Source organism: Buteo buteo, chromosome 3 (genome assembly GCF_964188355.1).
Source record: "Buteo buteo chromosome 3, bButBut1.hap1.1, whole genome shotgun sequence".
Taxonomy (NCBI): Eukaryota; Metazoa; Chordata; class Aves; order Accipitriformes; family Accipitridae; genus Buteo; species Buteo buteo.
The window spans coordinates 55746453-55768733 of record NC_134173.1 but is presented as its reverse complement, the minus strand read 5'-3'; the positions used below and the strand labels follow the sequence as shown (position 1 = coordinate 55768733).

The 22281-nt window shown below is 42.9% G+C and overlaps 1 protein-coding gene across 6 annotated transcripts in view; it reads right to left on the bottom strand.

The window, feature by feature from the left end:
- The window catches only part of GRHL2 (grainyhead like transcription factor 2), a 66632-nt gene that overhangs the window by 43699 nt on the left and 652 nt on the right, over window positions 1-22281 (bottom strand). For 3 of the 6 annotated variants that reach the window (XM_075023713.1, XM_075023715.1, XM_075023714.1), the window contains exons 1-5: window positions 12848-12993; window positions 9358-9547; window positions 6264-6331; window positions 4283-4667; window positions 1063-1115 (exon numbers count right to left, since the gene is read on the bottom strand). In XM_075023713.1, coding sequence (XP_074879814.1) covers window positions 1063-1115; window positions 4283-4667; window positions 6264-6331; window positions 9358-9547; window positions 12848-12891 — 740 coding nt within the window. In that variant the 5' untranslated portion in view covers window positions 12892-12993. Of the gene's footprint in view, window positions 1-1062; window positions 1116-4282; window positions 4668-6263; window positions 6332-9357; window positions 9548-12535; window positions 12744-12847; window positions 12994-19797; window positions 21326-22281 lie in introns of those variants that run through there. The other 3 variants (XM_075023718.1, XM_075023717.1, XM_075023716.1) reach the window with 3 other exon arrangements.

The window sequence follows — 22281 nt, the reverse complement described above, 5'->3', positions numbered from 1 at the left end:
AACATGGACCTGGGCCACAGTATGAAAGAATGTTTGAGAATTCTTAACAATACTGATGCTTCAGGATTCAATTTTATAAATATCCAGAGTAGCAAGTGAGCAGTCTTTGCTAAATATGTTTCATATATACTGCCTATATAATGACTCACTTTGGAGCTCACTGCAGTTAATGATTATTTTAATATTCCTCAGAAAAAAGATCAAGCTGTAAGGAACCTCCACTACAGAAGCAGTCATATGCCTACTCCAGGAAAAATATGATATGTAGGCATGTTCCTATTTCCAAAGTGAGAGCAATCTCTCAGATACAAACAGAGCTATTCACAAGCATGAAATGAAGCGTCAGCTTATAAACTTAACTGATCATAGTCCTTATTAGTTGAAGTGACTCTGCAGTGTTTGCCCATTCTATGCATGCATTTTTCTGTGCTTAGGGAGGACACTATTAATTTCAAACTTCAATTTTTGAAACATTCTAAAAAACTTTTTGGGATTCTTAGGGTTTTTTACATGGTTTGTAACAGATACTTCGTTTGTATTATTTTATAGGTAAACATGAAGTACCACAACAAGCAGTGTAAAAAGACAGAGGGTTTCCCAGAAAACGTGCCAGGAGCAACTAGAAAACAGAAGGCAAAAATGAAGATGGGAATTCCATAAGGTTGGTGGAGCCAGTTCAACCATTCTGGACATCTGACTTGTGCACCCTGCCATCCTGAAAGGTGGAGAAGATTTTTCCATGACCTGGCTGTCAAAGTTTTCCCTTGCTACCTGGGGGACCTCTCTTAACAGTTTTAATCTCACATATCTCTGGGGGGGCTTCAGAGGAGTTACTAACTTAAAACAATGCTGAAGAAAGATAACAGATGAAGATATAAACTGTCAGATATGAAAGCTAACATGCGCAGGAGACGAAGGGGAGAGTGATGCTGGGAAGCATCAAGGGAGCCGTGTAGGTGCCCCAGGGTGATGAAAGAGAGGGTGGGAAGTGGAAACAGGCAGCCTCTCCTCCATACATTCCTACATGATACCAGTCAACGCATTTCAAAGCTTATGCCATACCTTGTTTGTTCATAAATATATTCTTCAGCCCCCACTGACACACTGCGATACTTCTGAAAAATAAAAACAACAATTAAATATAGTTTGATACAATCAAAATGCAAATGCCAACAGAAGTAGAATTATGTTTATTTAAGGACCCCTCACTTTTTGTTTTGTTTTGCTTTACTTAAAAATATGTGTGGTCAGCTGTCCTTAAGGCCTACAATGAAATGCTGACAAAAAATTAGATTGCTGTACTGCTTATTTTGAACAGGAGTGGTGACACAGACTAAGAAAGTATTTTACCTTCTATGCAAGATTCTGTTTGAGCAAAACACACATTCTACCATATGAAAGGAGACCTACAGTGACTCTTTAAAAAATGAAAACTCATCTATTAAAAAAAGAAATTACATCAAGAGGCAGAATTCTGAAAAAATGAAATCTTTTTGCACAAACTAAGCAAGGATTTGTACTCTGTCTCCCTGAGCAAACAAGCCCATTCATACTCTACTATGTAAGCCTTGCTGCTTCTTCTTGGCTTGCCTTTTGCCTGAAATATGTTTTTGCTCATGTCTCTTTGATTCACTGATGCATCATTACATTTAATCTCCAGGATTTCTTTTGTGATCACCAGTTAGCAATTAAAAGATGTTTTGTTTCCAGAAGTGTTGATTCCGGCAATTTTGAAAACAGTTTTTAATTTTACTTTATGCACAACTGTGCCACAACAAATATCCAGTTAAGTGCAAAGGTATTACCTACTGGTTAGGAATATTTCCTGAAGGTCAAAAGTCAAGGATCCACAAGCAGTAGAATAGGTAAGCTAAATACCTAAGAAATCTAACATCTGAGGGGTATTACAATAAAGATGGTCTCATAATGACATGCAAGGCATTTTATATAAAGGCTAGAGGTTGACATTGTCAAAAACATTCAATTTACTTACCTATCCTTGAAAATTTTGTCAATACTATAAAGGACTAATAAATTAATCACAGCTAAATGAGAATATGAAAGATGAGAAAGGTATATTTATATAATTAAGATTGTATCCGAAGAACATAGCAAGTGATTGACTGAAGTGTCTATTACCACAAGGATCTATAAAAACTCAGCATTCCTTCAGTATAACAGAACTACGTCACTCAGGAAACATTCTGAAACAATTTCTAAATACATATTCATAATGTGTTTAAAAATTGAGCAGGTATCAGAGCAAATCTACTGCAGCCAAATCCAGCCATTCTCACCACTGAATAGGAAAACTAGTAAGAACACCTGTATCCCTACTTCAAACACTAATTTAGCACCAGCTCCTCTTTTGGTATGTTTTGACATTTTACCTTACGCTCTCCTCACACCTGCTTCACACAGCTGTCCCTATGTGACAGTGCGTGGCTGGAGAAGCAGTCAGAGTGCCACAGGGGCGAAGCACATCCTGGGATTTGGGTAGTGGAGAAAAAACAAAGGGACAGGCTAAGCATTGAGTGAGGCTGCATGCAGCAGGGTCGGGAAGCTCTTCCTGCTCCCGTGCCACACGCACGTGAGCGTTTGGGGCTGGAAGGCCACTAACGGTGGCACACACACACTCCACCCAGGTCACAGACAGGGACCTAGTTACAGTTGTTCAGTCTCCCTATACAGTTACTAGGGGAGGTGAAGATGGAGAGAAATGAGCGCACCTGGTAAACCATTCCACTCACTTTTGGCAATCGGATTCGACCTGCCTCTTTGTCCACAGACTGCAGAGAAAGCCTAAGTGACAAGTATCATACCCTATTATTAACCAATCATTTTAAAAACATGTAACAAAGTATTACCATTGTAACAAAATTACAATAACATGGAGTTTGGGATGCAAGGCCACCATATCCACGTAAAATCCCTTTCTACCTCCAAGTTAAACAACTTTGCACGTTCAACAGCACTTTGCACAGCGCGGACTGACTGACTGGGGAGCTCTCAACAGCGCGTCCCAGAACAAACCAGCGTAATGGAATCACTCAGCTACAGCACCCCAGGGAAAGCCACGGGTGTGGTACCACTGGACTCCCATAAAAAGCCATTTACCAGTAACAATGAAAAATAGCTGAAATGTGATTTGATAATGCAGAGCAGTGTTTCTAACCCAAGGTTTGATCTTACTGATTTTTCAATGGCAAGCTAGATTTCTTCATTAATTATTCATTTAGTTGATCTACATGCATTCTATAGCTGAAAATGGATTTCACCTCCAGGCATCCTGATATATGATGCTTGCGTGGAGACAATTTACTTTTTTATACTACTCATACACAAACACACAGTAAATTTCTTATATATTCAGTCAGAGTAATTCAGCCTTAACATAGCTTGCCTTGTACTTTTGTTACATTTACAATTTCATAGAGTTGGAGGAGAAAAATCCAAGGAGAGTTTTACCACCTAATATCTCTAATTATTTGCAGAGGTACTGTCAGCTTCAAATAATTTTTACCTTTCTACATTTCTGGTTTGTTTGTATTATTCTGCAGCAGGCAAAAGCAGCCAGAAGGTACTCACCATATTAAAGCTGACTGTATAATTACTTTGCCTCAGCATAACTGTAAAATGATTACAAGGTAGCTCCTTGTCTCTCTTCTCCTCCTCATTCCCCTACATATACATGCCCCTGCGTCTTTCCCTGCCTGTTAACTTTTCCATTCCCCTTTAATCACCTAATTCCACTACTTTTTCTCACTTGCCCATATTGCAGAGTAAAGCTTAGTGCAGCAGACAGCTTCTGAATAAAATACTTGGGTTCACCTAGCAGCAGAGGCTGCCACTGCTCATTTGCACTTTCAGAAGACATTAAGAATTTCCCAGTTACAAAGTGGCTGCTATTTCTTACTGTTATGAATAGGTCTGAAGGTAGATCTTGCTCACAGAAAACAAATTCTTCAAAACAGCAGCTATCCTCTACTTGACACAATATCCCAGAAGACAAAAGATCAGTATGTATTATTCTCAGAGTTTCCAATAAACAACTTCAAAACTGTCTTCTGAAACGCCTCATGATGCTCCCCTGTAATCAGAGCACAGACTGACAGGAACACTGCAAGGAGCAGAGATTAATTTGTTGAAACAAGCATCACTGTTCTAATGGCTCTTGTGGACAGCTCAAATCTCCTTATCTTGTTTACCAGCTCAAATCTCTTTATCTTGTTTATAGCTTTTCATTGAGTTCTTGGATGCTAATTTGAGGTGAAAAACTTACTTCTGTTCCTCCATCTTTGAAGGTGTCGCTGTACGTACTGTCAGGAGTACTGCGCTGGTCATCTTTCAGATAATTTGTGTGGGGAGCAATGCTGGACACTTCGTACGGTTCAAAGATAACCCCTCGGTGCTCCTCATTCTCTCCTCTTGCATAGTGTGCTTGTGGGGTCATAAAAACAGGGGTGAACTCCTCTGCTTTAACCACAGTCACTCCAGTCCCCGTGATGGGTGTCGAGCTCCCAGAAACGTTTGTGTTGTATTCCCTTTTGGACGACTCCAGAGCATCTTGGTTCAAGGAAAGGTTAACCGGCACTGTCTTCAGGACTTGCACACGGTTCTCTCCCCCACTTAAATTACTCTGAGCTTCCGTGGTATTAAGACAATTTCTGTGAGACAAAACCAAATATGTTATGAACTGTCTTGATAGAGTAAATCTTCTCCTTAAATAGCTTAATATTCTTAGATGCCAGGGAAGGAGATCTTTCAACTCTGATAGGCCATTGCCGTAAGAAGTAGTACATTAACAAATACTAGGCAAGACATTCTGAGGCAAGCAGAGAGGTCCAGAGCTCTTTGACACCTAGGGAAGCATAACACATTTGATTTGACCTATAACCGGTATGACTTGTTACAATAAATTCTAGGTATCCAGGGTTGCTTTTGCCTTGGCTTATAATTTGGATGCAAAATCAATCCACCAGTACAACCACCTTTAGGCACAAAATAAGCATAAAGAGTAAGGCGAGGTATGGATTACTCACAGTAGATTATTTGCATATGAAATAGGCAGAATATCAACAGCAAAATTCATATGCTGATGCCTGCTCTTTCAGGCTGTTGACAGGCCACTACTGTTTGTATAACTCTGGTACCAATGCTCTTCTGAAAGAGCAAGCCCAGGAATCCCATTGTATCAGAGTAGATCAGTAACTATAGTGGCTGCAAAGTAACCTCCAGCAGCATTCCCATGTCTATTCACGGTTGCTCTTGAAAGCAATCTGATTGCTGATAGTAGTTGCACTGACATAAAATTGTTAACTCATAAAACTTTTAGTAGGTGTAACACACTGCTTTGTTTTCAACCCAGGAGATATGTTGTGACACTACAGTTTCTCTCTTCGCTTTCTACCAAAGGCCAGTTTTGTCAATGACACTCAACTTAAGAATTTCTGTTGCATTTGCAAAAGAAAAACTGTCCCTCAAAAAAAGTTTCATATTCTGTTTTGAAACAGTGAATTTATACTACTACCTATTTAAACTTTCACCTTACATAGCTAGTGGAGACCATCTAAGGCTGTTCCGAATTAGCTACATTGAAATATACCTTGTGCAGCTTCTCTCCACTGTCATTTCACATGAATATAGCTTCCTATATGTAAAAAAATTAGTTCTTTCTACATAAATATACACTCTCTTGTCCACAAGTCTTAATAAAGGCAGGAGTCGGCTTCCTCTGACTCTTCAAGTCACTTTTAGCCTACAGAGGAAGGCTGAAATCTGAGGAGTGAGAAAAACATTTTGAGCGAATGCTTTTAAGAGTTACTTTATTTGCTCCTGGGCAGACCCTAAGTAAAGTTAAATAAAAGCCTGTATAATAAGTTAAATAAAGCCTGTATAAATCAGGCTACTGAGGCCAAACTACTCACTTTTTGCTCTACAAGAAAATTGAAAGAAAAGCAGCGAATAGCCAACTGTCAATATAATCTGATTTTACTAATCTCAGCAGCAGCAAAAACAACCAAACAAAACACAAACAAATCATGAAACTTTCTGCTACTTTGCAAACTGCATGTTTAATAATACTGTTCAATTTTTTCTAATAAATTAAAAGTAAAAAGGAGTAAAGTTTGCTTCCCCAAACAGTCTTCATTCTTTTATCTTTTTGAAGAAAACCATAAACCCTCAGGCTATCACAGTTCCTTCAGTTCACAACTGATCAACACTGTTAGTAGCTGGGTGTATGATTTTGAATAATACTGTACCTTTTATCTTGGTCTTCTTGATTATCGCTCACTTTGTTAACAGACAACAGCCTTTTATCTCTGGGAACCTGAGAACAACACCAGGCATGGGGTCAGGTAAATGCAACTGTCAGGTATTTGCAGCTTCAGACTGCTCTACTGCAACAACTAGAAAAATGTAACCATATCAGTGTTGTCTAGTTCACAGATGCCAGGAGCTGTTTTTCTTTGGGAGACTGATTGTGAACTGAAAGATAATTTCCAAAGAGAAAAAATGTAAGGATTGTTTTCTTTTCTAGTTCTTGGGCACACCAGTCTGGAGCAAAGCACTCTTCTATGTGCCCTTATCTTTGGAATATCACGCTAGGCCAAGTTATCTCAAAATCAAAGCTATATTCCCAAACACACACACACACACACTTTTCACTGAATAATAAAAGATGAGAAGGAAGACACAATGCTTTGATGAGCTCTGCATGGAGACCCTTTCAGCTCAGATGAAAAAGGGTTTTCAATTAAACCACAAGCACCAGCTAAGTCCTCCTGTTATAGAGCAGTCTGGAGGGTGCAGGACTCATACCTGGGGCAAGTTTATGGATCCTTCCCTTTCCTAGCATGGGGACAGGTCAGGGCACGCTGGCATGTCATCAGAGAACACTGACTTCTGCTTTGCTGAGTGCATCAACAGCCATGAGAAGTAAAAATCCAGTCAAATCTGGCCCCTTGACAGACTCAGAATTGACAGCAAGTGACTTAAAAGATCTGTCTTCCCACATACTGGTTTCCTGACACCAGCATAGATACGATATCACCAAGGGCAAAGTTGCTGCCATGACCGTTTTTTTTTCTTTTCTTGCCGAACCAGCAATTTGGGAGCTAAAACTTCTAATCTATCTTTTCCAAAAGAAGGTATATCCACTCCATCACAGCAGTTAACTCAGGGTTAAAGAGCAAGAATAGACCTAAGAATGGGCTAAAGCTACGCATTTTATCTTTAAATACTTTAAAGAAATATCAGGAAAATATCTGAATTTAGAGGAAAAATACTACGGTGCACTACAGTAGCCAAGGTTAATATCTGCTCTATCTGCAAGACAGCAGCACAGTCAGAGTGCTAGCCAGAGCCTTTCCTTCTCTTACGGACATCCTCCCTCCCTATTAAGCATCCTGCTGGTTAAAAATACTCTTTCATATATTTTAGAAGTGGGATCTAAGCCACAGTTTGCACATGTTGATTCCCCTGTTAAAATCATATCTTTATCCCTGAAGGAGGGACTATGTTTAGGTAAATATCACTAGAAGAAAAAGGAGAAGAAAAAGAAAAAAACCCAAACAGTTAAGTTCAAATAATTCCTATTGACTGGAAAAAGTATTTCAAGAATATAACCCAGCATGTCAGAATAAATAAGCCAGATGATAAATAACGCAATTCAAGAGAGTACGGTGGACTGAAGTCCTCCTCTACATTTCCACATTACAGCATAGAGGTTTAAGTTTGGTTTTAAGTTCCTGTTTGAGAGCATCAACAAGAGTTATCCTCTTCTCCTAGTTGAAGACAGAAATAGTTATGACTGAATGCTGGAAATGGCTTTGAGAGCAACATGGCTTATTCCACCTGAACCCCAAGTCTTTTGCAACTGCCTGGAACAAGGAACAGACATGTCTCTCAGAACATCATTTTCAGAAGGAAAAGGGCTGTTCTCCAGTTTTATTTAAAAAATCCAGCAGATTAATGACCTGCTACATACAAAGGTATTACTAAGACAGAAACCAACACTCCAGATGTTCATACACATCCTGAATTTTACAAATCTACATTAACTTCACAGAGTCTGGCACTGTGGTAGCTCTGACAAGTAGAGAAAAGGACCTTTCTTCTTTCTCAGTGGGAAAAGCTTTTCTCTACTAACAATAACACACAAAAGCAAGGAACATCTCTTGAAATATAATCAGTAAAGAAATTAAAACAATATTTAACCATAAGGTTGGTATATGGCATCTTGCCTACAACCCCATCTCCTGAACACTCATTTCATGACCGTAGCAGAGACTAAAAAGAGCAGCCCATTCTCTAAAAGCATTTATACTAATAAATACTAAAAGCAAAGGGGTTTAATTTTAAATTTGCATTCCTGCTACTTCATCATGAATTACAAGGGGAGCTGGCATTGTTCTGCTGGCTTTCACAGAAGATCATCTGTCCAATGCAGGCATAGGTGGCTTCAGGAGTACCAAGACAGTTTTAAATGAAATGAACAATTTCATACTTTAGTGCTTCATAGGCAACACTGCTTCCATTTGCAGAGTACAAAGGGGTCAGCCTGGGTTTCGGGGTGAAATTTCTGCATTACACAGTGATGTACCCTGTAAGACTCTCCTCTGATTCCAGCAGAAATCTCAAACATAGCTCTACTTAAACACTATGAAATATACAAAAAAGAAAGGTGGTATCAAAATAGTAGGTAAAGCTCTGGGCTTAGAACCTGACATAAACTGAAACTGTGTATGAGTGCTTCCCCTGCAAATTGACTTAGACCTCTGTCTCTGTGTCCAGCTCCATTTCTGTCCTCCACCCTTCTATTCAGACTGCAAACTTCCAGTGCAAGGGCTAGACCTCACTGTATGTTTGTATACAGCCTACTGCAATCATTATACAAATAAAAATAACATGGGAAACTGTCAGATGAGAGATACTTCAGTTAAAGAGCAAACTAAAACATGTATGGAATGAACCAGAAAAGCAGACAAACCTACAGATGGACAAAGCCTCCCCTTTTCCACTTTTTAAAGACTACTGCAAGTATCCAAGAACAAATAAAAAGGGGGCTAATTCATCCAATGCTCTTGCAAGGGAAGAGGAAGAATGCTATGCTCAAAAAAAAAAATCATAGTGGCAGATTTAATACGGGAATTCTGATTTTGTTTTTTATCTCCAGAACTAAACACATCACAACAGCCTCAGACAGGCTTTGTAAAACGGAAAGGGTGCTTGATGCAAGTATTGGAGAGAAAACAAGATGCCGGGACTTCTGTCTTTGAAAACTGGCTCTTTTGATGCCTCTTAGAGCGGTCCCCTGCTAGTGCAGCAGGGATGAATAACAATGGAGTTACCTACTTTATAATAGTCATACAATAGGCCAAGAGCAGCAGCACTGTCCTCATCACCATTTATGCTCATCATAGCCTTGGTAGCTGCTGTTAGGGGATTCTCCAAATACGACTTCCAGGCTTCATCTTCGCTGGTGTAGGCTCGTCTGGTGTTGAATGAAGTGTCATTTGGCACTAAGGCCACAAGTCGCTTGTTACTGCATAGACAGGAAGAATAAAATGGTGATCCAGAAAGGATTATTTTATTCACAAGGCATGTTAAAGAACATCACATAGCTCAATGAAACTGACATGACTACATCAAGCAAGCATCTCTGCATTAAACTTGGTGACATAAATATTCATCAGTATTAGGTATCTTCAGTACTTAAAAAAAATTAAATGTGTGCAGACCTTGTGATAATAATTCAAATGTATTTTTACTAATATACAGATAGTGTTATCAAAATATTTTAAAACTATTTGGAAAAAAAGGAAGTAACAACATAAGAACATTTTGCCCTAGTATTTTTGCTAGATGTACACTTGATTAGGAAAAAATACATTTAACTGAAATCAGTTATAATAAGAAGGTATGAATGGAAAAAAAAGAAAAAGTATCTAATACTAATCTAGTGTTCACCTAAACAGAGTATAGTTCGGTATTTAATAACTGGGTACACCTTATAATTGAGCTATTCTCTGCTTTTGGAATGCAATTTGTCTGTGATTTCAGAGAGGTTTTCTGTAACAGGACATGAGCAATGGGTCCAGTGGATGGAGTAGTCAACATATTTGGTCTCAATTCACAGTTTATCACTCACCACATCTAGTTACAGACCCATGGCAATACACACAAGACCATTAGTAAGTGGGATTTGCAGCAGAGCAGTTTCCACCAGCCTGAAAGTGGTACAAACTGACCACTGCCTGTGTGCATCGCGAGAGAAGCTGTTGCACTGCAGCTATGGCTGAAATTTACAGTATAATGGAAACATAAATTAAGATAATAGTACCTGCCTTTGTAAAATGTTCAATAAACTTATGGATAAAAGAGCTATGCAAAAAAAAAAAATTTTTTTTTAAAGTTGCATTCCTATTACACAAGATAGTAGGCAAACAGATTAGGCAGGGAAATAGTGAAGTGAGGGGTGTGCTGCTTAGCCCATGTTGTAAGAGCACTGTCAAGAATTGTGGCTCAAGTTACAAGGATCACAATGAAACTTTTAACACATTACACCTTACAAATTTGAAAGCTGCAAAGATGGCAGAATAACCAAATATACTGACTTAACTAGCAAAACCAGCAGTTATTCCTAGTGACCTTCATAAAACATTTATTGCCATCTTCTACATAAAAACTGTTCATTATTCAGCCTCCTCTTTTTGCTCTCCCATACCTGTGGCAGTTGCCAGCTCCACAGACCTAATCCAACCAACTGCCGCTACTGCACAGAGAGCCGCATTCAAACACTGTGCAACTGAGCCTTCTATTTGATTTCAGAAATACGATTTGATAAAAGCACAACTGAACCCACACAGTAAATGCTCTCGGGTGCCAGGAGCATGTCTTGCCTGGCCCCCAAGCCGCAGTGACCGGCAAGCTGGGGCTTCGCCCAGGGCTCCGCTGCAGCCTGAGCGCAGGTTACCTGCAAAGTGCGTGCTCAGGTGTTTAAGGAAGAAGAGGGGGATGGTGGAGATTATCATCACTGTGGTACAGAGCACTGTTTACAAGTTTCTTTATTTAATGAAAAACAAAATAATCCATCTGGTACACAAAGCACAGTTTTATGAGCTCTGTGGGGGAAGAGAGCATTTCATAGCTTCATATCACAGAATACAGCCAACAATTACAGTTTAGATTATATTTTCCTTTCGTCTAAAATATCTGGATTTTTAGAAGCTTCCTTTCTTTTCCAAGGGCCTTTCTGCCTGGCCTTTTGCTGTCTCTTCTAAAGATTTTTGTCCTTGTTTCCACAGATACGTTTGTGTTGTTACAGGTTTGCTTCAGCAAGTGAAGCTGAAGCATAAATTAGGAGCCCAAAGAAAGAGAGAGAGAGAACTGCTAGGTCTGCTTGCCTTTTCAATGCCTTATTGTTAATGACTCAAATCAGATTTGCAACAGCCCCGCTGTTTGTGCCAGAGGTAGCTGAGGGCCTGTTCCCACTCTGGAGTAGCCAATTCTCCCTGGCTCAGAGGCAATTATTCCAGGCAAGGATTCTCCTTTCCTCAACAAAGCTCCCCTTCAGCTAAACCCAGGCTGTTTCACCGCATGGGCAGCTGCCCATTGCAACACACAAAATACCACTCGCTCTCCTTCCTGTAGCAATCTTCCCTTACAATCAATAACTGCCTTTTGTTACTCGGAGTGCTCACAGCCGTGCGATAGTCATAACTGATTTATGAGCACTACAGGCAGACGGTGAGCTGCCCTTTAAAAACACACCTTGTAAGAGTTGGGCTGTGCTTGTCTGCAGAAATGCTGGAGGGGAGGAGTCAATCTGTGCTGCTCTAACTTAGTCAAGACAATCTTAAAGCAATGAAGAGAGTGCTGTCCCTCGGAGGTGTTGCATACGATTGTATAGGGGAGAAGCTAAAGTAAACAGGATAAATGCTCTAGGAACAGCCACTCAGTAAGTAAACAGTTGGGATGGCTGGAAAGGCACAGGTGCATAGACCTAGAGCCTCCCCAACACCTTCCCAGAGCACATTTTCTCTAAAACCCAGGTTTTCACCTCTAAAAAACTAAATAGCCGTCTCCTCTGCCTTGGGAGATGGTCTGCAGCATAATCAACCGACACACTCATTGTGTTTACTCTGCAAACAGACTGAAACAATAGCACTAAGAAAAATAAAAAACTTCCTCATCACCCCCATCCCTGTAATCAGCTCTGTGGGAGGTTAATGGTCAGACCTAATTATCATGATTTAACATAGTCAATCATTTCAAAGATAATATCCAAAGCAGTCAGCCAAAACAACTGTGCTCACTTTAAGAAAACTTCTCTATTAAGGTCCTCTGGATGGGAGGGAGGGTTTCTCTTTAAGAAATGAGACTTATGTGTGCACGCACATTCCCTTTCCTTTTCCACGACTGCTGAACCTCCCGGACAATTTCAGCCAAATGCGACAGAGGGGTAGCAAAGTCTCCCGTAACCAGAGGAGATAAATACTTTATATTTTAATATATGCTAAGAAAACCCAACCTCCTGAGCAAGGCTCTGCACAAGTAAGCTCCCCGGTCCCATCAGGAACCCTTCCATGCCAAGGCACCCCAGCTGTGTAACTGATGACAGCAGGCAGCTGCTCGGAGAATGACTCTGGTGGCACCTGGACCATGGGGAAGACAAAGGGTGACACCTACAAGAAACGTAAGAGCATTCCCACAGGAAAGCGCTGCTCTGAATGCCCCACCTGTGAGAAAAGCATCAGTTGGAGCCTGCAATTAGCAACACATCTACAAATCTTATCAAAAGCTGCAAATCCATCAGTGACCACATTCACAGAGAACCACTCACTTAAGGAAGGAAGATGGGCCAAGATTGCAAGTGGAAGACCTCATCAGCCATATCAGCAAATATCCGCTGTAGCCCCAGGCACATCTTCTAAAATAGCCTGCATAGCCTGCCAAAGAGCAGAAAACAAGCCCAACTCTGACTGTGCCCATTCCTCACCCGGGCTAGCCCCCTGCCCCTCCACCTGGTGGTCAGGACGTGTGCTAACCAGAACACAGCCAGGAGGGCCATGCCTGTACAAGCAGAAAGCATACCATTATCTTACCATGGAGATAGAGCTGAACAATTGAGGATACTTTGTGCCTAAAAAGCACCTTTCCTTTCAAGCTATCAGTTGACTCCCTAATGAATGCAAAACGTTTCAGCTGTTTTATGTTAAACAGTAGTAGGTGCTTACATATCTTAATTTATAGGTGTGTGAGGATGAAAGGTATTTTCTGAGGAATGGTCTAGCTTAGGAGCTAGATTGCCCTGACACTTGAGTGTTTACACCAAGACTAAACTTCAGATGGCCTTTATTTTGCAAAATCTTTTCTTTTTCCCCCAACTGTTTAGTAGAGATTTTCTTCTTTGTACCATCTTACATGATTTGTGTGCTTTCCTCTTAAGAAAAGATGTACATAAGTTTTCCAGATTTATACCAGTTATGGTGATTTCTGCATCTGGTAAACTGATATTTTTGAACTTATTTAAGATTATGGAATTTTATAAAACACTATACAAGTGTAATGTATAAATAGAGATGTCCAAGTCTGTGCTCACTTTGTTTCATTTCAGTTACTGCAGTACAACAACAAATTGGAGAGGTACATTGTACTTAATGTCAATAAATTAGCTGAATGGAAAGGGCTGGCCTTTCAAGCTCTTCTTCAGATTAGAGATAATGAACTTTCAAAAGCTAGCACTTGGGGCTCCAAATTCCTACTGTGGGCAAATTCTCACCCAGCTTGACACAATTTGTGAATTAGCTTACACAGAATCAGAAATGCCCATTAACACATTCATGAACCATGGTGAAAGGCTGCAGCTTTGTGATCAGAGCTTGCTTTTTATTCAGAAACAAGATGCGCTACCTGCCAGTCTCAGCCAATTTTGATGCTCAAGAGCTTTTTGTTGAATTTGCAAAGTTCATGCAGCCCTCAACCTCTCTGCTAAATTTGCCACTGAACATAACGCAGACTGATGCTGCATCAAGTACAGCTGCATCCTACCTTCCTCCATCATATGGTCAGCATTACATCCTGATCCAGGTGGTGCTAGTGGGGAAGAAAGTCTCATCCTGCCTGCCCCCCAACTTTTGCCTTGCCCAGGAAATTCACCCCTGAAATCCAAAGCAGACTGTTAAAAGCGCTAAGGTGGGCATCCAGTTAAGGTGTTTCCAGGGGGTGTGGGGGGGATTTATTGCTTTTTTGGATATTGCATTTGTTCTTTCAACAAACTTTAAAAAGTAAGAATCGAGCTACTCCATGCACATCCCTGCAGCCTCCTTTGCCCCCAATAATGCATTAGGACTTCCCCCTCCCTGCAAAGGCTAGGTGCTAGATAGGAACACAGCAAGCAATGTGTGTGAGGCAGCAGAATGGGAGGAATCCCCATTCCCAGGTTTCAGCCCAGGCCTGAGCCTGCCTGTTCTTATGCCTATGAGACAAGAGCACCGAGCACATCTGCGCACATCCTCTGCAAACTACCCGTTCAGGAGACAAGATAGGAGGCTTTGGCCCATACGGCTGTTATAAAGCACACAGATATTTTAGCACTGGTCAAATAACTGGAAAAGGGAAGACAAACTCATGTCATCATAGCTCCCAGCCCAGCACATCAAGGCCATAGGATATTTATCATAAGCTCCTTTTTAGCTGGATGTTAAGAAGGTGCACAGGGATACTGCGGCCAATCCGGAAACCTTGGGAGAAACACAAATTCTAAAACGAGATGCTAGCCAAAGGGACCACTTCTGTGTTGCATGCAGGCATGCACCACACACCATGTTGCATCCTGGGTTTCCGATCCCTTGATTGTCCAGATCAGAGACCTGGCTGAAGTATGCTATGACTCAGTGTGCTACAGGAAAAACACCTGCCTGCTTAGTCTTTCCTCCAGTGCAAAGTAAGAAATGGGGAACTTCAAGAACGCCTGCGTTTCATTTGGTATGACAAAAGGTACAGGAGCATGCTCCAGCCGCATCCAAGAGCTGGAAACAGAGCTGAAGCTCCCACTTCAGTTTTGACATAGCTAAGGAGTGCAGAGTGTGATCATTTACAAGCATTTCAGTAGCTCTAAAGCCCTTTGTAAGTTTACTTTACACTCACATAAATCTCAGTTCAGCTACAAGGCTACTATAAAACAGATTTAGAACAGATGTTCATACAATTTGTCTTACAACTAATATGAATTCACAGGCACACACTGCACTACTATGACCATTTAAAAGGCTGCTAAGGACAGATGCCACAGAAGCCAGATAAGTTAACAAACTTTAGATTCCAGATCATAAATTTCTGTCTGTGCTCATTATACAAAGAAGTATAAATCAAAGCTATTCCTAGTGCTTGAAACTATTTCCTTTAAAGATTCTAATGTTAGCCCAAATCTACTACTCTCAGCATACTCCTTCGCCTAGACATCAAGATAAAAAAAACCAAAAAAACCCAAAAAACACACCACCGACATGGGTGACTCACTGCAAGTTTTGATTTATTTAGTTAAAAAAAAGTTTAGACTCCTCAGTATTTATTGCCAAAAGTATAATTAAAAAGTCAGCAACATTGTTGTTTCAATTAGATAATAGCGTTCCGTTAAAACTACAAAGGAGCGTAAATGTTTAACGAACAGGAAAATTATGGCCCATGTGTCTTGGTATTTTGTCTTTCATAGCCGACAATCACATCATTCCCAGAAGCACGAACAGGTCTCCAAACTGCACTTAGCCCAATCCAGTAAGCATATAAATATACGAATAACTCGAGTGAAGGAAAATCAAAACATGTAGACCACCAGGAAACCAGAAGATAAGATGCCCTCTGGCCCAGCCAGCAGTCCATACTGAGGAAAAAACTCCCATTAAAGAGGCTGAGTAATTTTGCCTACTAATGAACACAGGTTTGGGACTCTTGCAATTTGGGACAATTATTCTTTTTGAGCACAAGACAAATCTGAACAAGATTACACATGTTAAATTATTAAAAGAAATTATTTTACCTTTACAAAACACTCCGAGAGGAAGTAAAATAATACACTGAGAGCAGAAACAGCGAATGGCAAAACAGACTAGTTCAACAATTAGATGCCTACTAGAAGTTTTATTTGTTTTTACTCAGAACCAAAATAACTTGAGCATGTAATAGTGATTAAAAAGATTAAAACAAATAGGTGATTCATTAACATCGACAAAAAAACTATTATTAAGTATGTCAAAGTGGAAGTACGAAAAAGAAACCTGACACAAGGATTAAATACATACAGTAAATGTGTACTGAGGACTAGTTCAAGTAGGCAATTACTCACCCTGAGAGAGACTTTTTATACCTATGATTTCAGAGACTTTTTTTGTTTCACTTTTAATTAAATATTATTTCTACCAGACAGTTGTTTGTTATTAGTGCACTAAGTAGCCTGTTGCCTTTTTTTTTTTTTTTAAACCAAGCAGAAAACAGTCTCAGAAAAAGGCAGGTTTCAGCATATTTGTAAAAAACCACTGACATCTCAAAAAATTAGGATAACTCTGGAGCTCACAGCATTACTGCAATAGCTAACAGAGTTGATCAGAATTATCAATTACTTAGCAGCTTCATATCAGGCCATGCTCTCTTTCGCCAAGAAGCGTACTTCCAGCGTGCAGAGCACCCAAGGTTGTTTTAGCTGACTGGAAGCAGCCAGCAGTAGGCTTTAAAATTAAAAACAGGTCATGACAAGGCTTCCCAGACCTGCTGCAGTTTAACCTGACCCTTGGCCCTGTGGCCCTTGTTCATTCATTGCTTCCACAGAGTTAATGGAAATGCAATAGTTACTGAACTGATAGCACTGATTGCTTTTTTTTTTCAGAATATGGAATTTTTTACACAGTCAGAAGGAAAACATGAATTCAACAACTGAGCAATCCTGGGAGTCAAGATTTCCCACAAATATTTAAAATAAGAACACAAAACCAAAAATATACTTTACAGAACTAAAATACAGAATTATGGAAGATGCCATTATCTCTCACTATTAGTAAAATTAACAAATCTACATATACACGTAATCTTCGAGGTTGGAGACATATTTTCAAGCTACAGGCATGTTGCAATATTTGACTTCTCCACAGTTCACATGCACTTAATAAGGTTTCCTTGGTTAAATATTTCACAAGCAACAGTTCTCTTCTTTATGAAGTTAGTACTATCAAAGAATAGGACAGTGTCGTGGTATACTAGGATGTCTGAAATAATTACTTATCTTCTTTTAATTAGCTACTACTGTCCCAATCACTGATTAAAAAGCTAATGAAGATTCATCCCAGGATGAATTCCTAGATCAGCATTTTGAAAGTGCAGTTTTGTGTGTATGCATCTACAAAAAAGGGCAGCTTAATTGGCTGCTCCATAACCATGGGGAAAAAAAAAATTTAAGGTAACCATCAATGGTCTGCACTGGATTAATATTTGCGAAAATATCTGACAACAAACGTCAACCAGTGCAATATCATTTCCCCTTCAGATGTCCCTGCCAGAACGAGAATGATGATGTCCCTGCTGGCCCTTCCACAGGAAAGGGGTTATTCGATCATTACAATCAAGTAAGTGACCTGGGAAAATCCCCTCCCTCCTGTTCTGCTTTGATCTTCAGTCTGGTCTCAGACTTCAGCACCAGAGAGACAGCAGTGTTAACAGCAAGACGTAACCATTTGCTATCCTTACTCCTCTCAGTTAAGCTTATGACTGCAAGTTCTACAAGGTTCTGCACACCACCTTCCTTGCACAGACATGGTTTTCTGGGGAACATCCGTGACAGCCTGTCTGACATTTGAAAAGTGCAAGCACTAAACACCTCTAATTCCTGTTTCTCCATTCACTTCCAGATGAGTAACATTTTGGAAAATTCATCTCAATGGATGCCCTATCTAGACACTCAGCAGCGGAGGAAAAAAAAAAAAAAAATTGAGTAGTCTGTGACCTAATTGCCACTCAACATCTGCTGATAGGAAACTTTGGCCCTCAAAGAAAAAATTAAGAACAATTCACAGAATCACATTGTAAATCATAAACGCCCTTTGTTGTTATAGTACTAGATGTTTACATTAAATATTATGAAGGCAGCATCTACATTTACCCACTGAGGAAGAAATAGGAAACCAGGGCAAAATCACTCTGTGAAGAGTCCAAGATCAACTTCTGCCACAGACACTACGAAGTAGCAAGCTAGATGTGAACATGCCTCCACCGACACACGGGAGCAGGTCTGAACCCATTCCCACCTCCAGGCTCGCTCTCCCCTCAGTTATTTACCCACAAGCACATGCTCAGCGGCAGACCCAGGGTGCCCCAAGTCCTCCTTAATGTGGTCAGTCTGAGCATGCCCCAGCCCCGTCTACCTGGTGTCCCAAGTAGCTCTTGCACATACTGGGGGTGTTGGGAGCCTGACAAGCCTGACTGACAGGCAGTCACGCAGCTGGCCAGCTAGCAAGAGAGCCACAGCGACCAGCACGCTCAGGCCTGCTACCAAGCCTGCTCTTTTGTGCAACTGCAGTCCCAGCCTACACAGGACTCACGACTTTACACAACACCAGAAAGAGCAGGGACACAACTGTGGCATTTACCAGGCAGATCCCAAGTGGTTGTACAATTGCTGCTCCTCATTCACAGGGGTACTGGCAATCTCCAAAACCCTGTTAAGTCTCACAAGTATTGAGCTCACCAATTAGCTTCACTAATGCAGTAACTATGCATCTATGCTGCAGTATAATGCAGCAGAGCCACTGATCTGGAGTTCTGTGGTGATAATTTTTTTTCTGTATAGTACAGCAAGAACAGCTTTTCAGCCTATAAATGCAGAAGTGAACCCTGGAATCATCTTTACATGCTGCAAAGGGGATGCTCCCTCCTCCCAGCCCTATGTGCCCTGGCCTCCATTCAATCCCCAGGGTCCCCTCGTGATGGCTCTGGGAACTCAGTAACAAAAGCAGCTGCATGGACCTCCAAAACGTTCATAGAGAGGCAGAGACACACATTTCCTTCTGCAGACATTCTAGTTTGAACAGTTCTGTCTTTAACACCTGACGTTTCCTTGCACCCCCTCTGCATATGAAGAAACCAGACCAATGAAAAATGAATATTAAAAATAACCTCCAAGAGGAGATCAGGCTACTCTCAACCCAACACTCCCCTGAGCCAGTTCTCTAGCTGCACAAACAGCTCTACTGACACAGCTGAGAGGGTGGAATGGAGGCAGGAACAAGTGGCCACAGCCTGCTTAAGTCGGTACTACCTCTGAAAAATGCATATGAAATCATGCCTTATCTCTTCTGACCAGTAGGAGTTTGTGCAAGCAAGCAGGCAAGAGCCAGCTTAGGCAGAAAGACTTAAGGGGAAAGACAGGGAGATATGCACACTATCTTAAGGATAATCTCCCCTTCCAAGCTCCTCAGTTAGCATTAGAATCAAAGGCCTTGTTCTTTAGCATTTTCACCTGACTGTCCACCTTCCTCCCTTAAAGCTGACGGTGCAGGTAGCACTACAGCACCCCTGTCCCTGCTCCTCCCTCCAAAGAGGGACACTGCAGGCAGCCCTGCAGAACCATTGTGCCGCAGGGGGTGTACCACCTCTCCAGAAAACCTGGCAAATCCCTCTGAAGGATGAGACAGGAACGTATTTTTCCAGGCCTTCCACATCCCCTCAGCCACTTAGTCCTCTACATCAGCATTTCACTAGCACAAACCCCACAAAAACAGGTCCAATGACACTGACAAATTAACTGACCTCGAAATAATGAGCTTCCCTCTCCAGTCTTGCCTGTAGGGAAGATCTGTTTTTAAGTAAAAGAAAGGCCATGTGGAGGAGAATAACGTTGTACTCTCTGGATTAGGTTTTAATTGGATATAATTAGAGCCTAAACCCCCCTCCCCCAAAAAACAACAAAACAAACCTTCCCATGCAAACTCCCCCCACCAGTCTCGTATCTCATTCCACCTGGTCATCTTTCCTGAAAACAAATATATTTGTCTTCTCATGTTACACTCATGTATGGAGCCCAAGGGATTTCTTTACTTTTTATTTCCTTTTCAAACTCTTACCTACCACCTATGAATTTTCTAAACACCTTAACCAGAAACAGATCACAAGCATACCTGCAACAGGGCGACTGCTGTTACTTGAGGGTATGTGCTCTGCAAGTGCTCTTACATCCCTCACAGTGGTAACAGCAGCAGTGCTACAGAGAGCAGGGGATGAAGGGCATTAATGCTCCAGTCTCAGTAGCTTACACCTATGCCATACCATTCCTGTTGGGAAGGAAGGATAGTCCTGTAGCTTAGGAGCATCCTAGACCCAGAGAGGAACGACTTTTGCCCTGCTTACTTGAGTTACGTTTCCACTGCACCGTTTTTCTGTTTCAAAGCTGACTGTGGTATGACGTTGCTCTTCCCCCTACCCCCATATTCCCTTCCCACTACCGTTAACTGCCCTTGATCTGCTGCAGCCTAGTTTCTGACCCTTTGCTGAAACTACTGGCAACTAGGCTCAGCCAGGGAGTAACTTATGGGCCCCTTTCACCTTTGAGCAGTTCTGGAACTGCCCATTGCTTTGGGATGCCCTGGGCAGTTAATCTGGTTCCCCTCCCAACTTGATGACTGCTCTTTCAGCTGCTCCTCCCCGCCTCACCAGCATCCCTCAGGGCTCTGTCCTTATTCCCTTCCTTGCACTTCAATCGTTGACTGCTCTTATCTGGCCACCTAAGGCATTAGCTCCCATCCCCTCTCCGATGAACTCCCAAACTCCTCTTTGTTACCAACTCCAACCACGATCAGTTTAAGTTCATGTCAGAAACTACCTTTGCACTACTCCACTGTCAGCTGATGTTTGAAAAGGCCAGGACTAAAATTATTTTTTTAATCTTCCTCCTCTGAACTGTCCCGTCTCTTCCCTATCAGGGCAGCCAACCCTGCTGTCTTCCTTTGTCGGATAATCTCTTTCTTTCACTCCTTGACAGGCAGGCTGTCACCAAGCCTCTCTCAGTCCCACCTCTCCAACACCAGGCTCCTCCTCTCTGCCCCCTTTGCCACAAAGGCCCTGGGGAGCCCAACGAGGGCTTGCGCCTCCGCAGCACCAAGCGTAGCCGAGGTTACAGCCACGACTGGGGCGCTCCTACCTGCACCGGGGCAGCAGTAAAACAAAACTGCCATCTCCTCCTTGGCCTCTGCAGTCTCCCGCCCTCCATCTTCCTTGCCCCGTTACTCTCCCCAGCCGCCTCCTGCAGAAACACTTAATAACCCGAGCAGGTAAAATGGCCTTCCCGCCTGGCTGCCTCACGGCGGCTCCTCGGCGCCGCACAGCAGCAGGCCGCCGCCACGCTCCCAGCCAGGCCCCGGCCCTCGCACCAAGCCACCTCGCCGCCATCGCGGCAACACGGACACCGGCTCTACCCCGCAGCGTACCGGGGCGGGCGGGGAAGGGGGTAAAGAAAAACAACCCCTGGTTTTAGACCGATCGGCACGAAGCCATGATGGAACCGGACACACGCTGGGGTGGCAGGAGAAGAGCAAGCCGCGGCCTGCGCGCCAAACGACCGCTCCCGCCGCCTCTCCCCACCCCGGCACAGGCCCCTCTCCCGCCGAGCCCTCCGCTGGCTCCGTCTCGGTCCTGCTGCCTGCCCCGGGGTGGTCCGGCACCACGGCCGGCGACCCCGGGCGCCTCCGGGAGGCAAGGCGGGGGGGGGGGGGGGGGGTGTCTTCCCACTTCCCCCGGCCTCGCCCGCCTCGGGGCGGGCTGCTCCGCACGCCTCGCCGCCGCCAGGCCCGGGTCCGGCCGCCACGGCCTGCGGCCCCCGCCGCCGTGCGCCCGCCCGGGCGGGAGAAGGGCTGCGGCGGGCCCGGGACCGGCGGGAGCGGGCGGCTTCCACCTCCTCCTCCTCCGGCGCCAGTACTGGGAAAGTTACTTTTTAACCCCGGGCGGAGGCGCCGGTCTCTCCGTGCAGCCGCGGGCCCGCCGGGGCGTCCCGCCGGGAAAACAAGGTCAGGGCGCCGAGGCTGAAAGCGGCGCACGCAGCGGCTGGGCCGGCCGAGGCTGGGCAGCACCCGGGCAGGGCACGGCCGGGCCGGGGCCCTTCCTCCGGCGGGACGGGCCCGGGGCGCCGCGGGCCCCTCGCCCTGCCCGCCCGGCACCGGCCGAGGGGAGGAAGATGGCCGTGTCCTGCCCGGGATAAAAGCCCTTTGTTGCGCTAACACAAAAGCCAAGAAGCACTTTTCG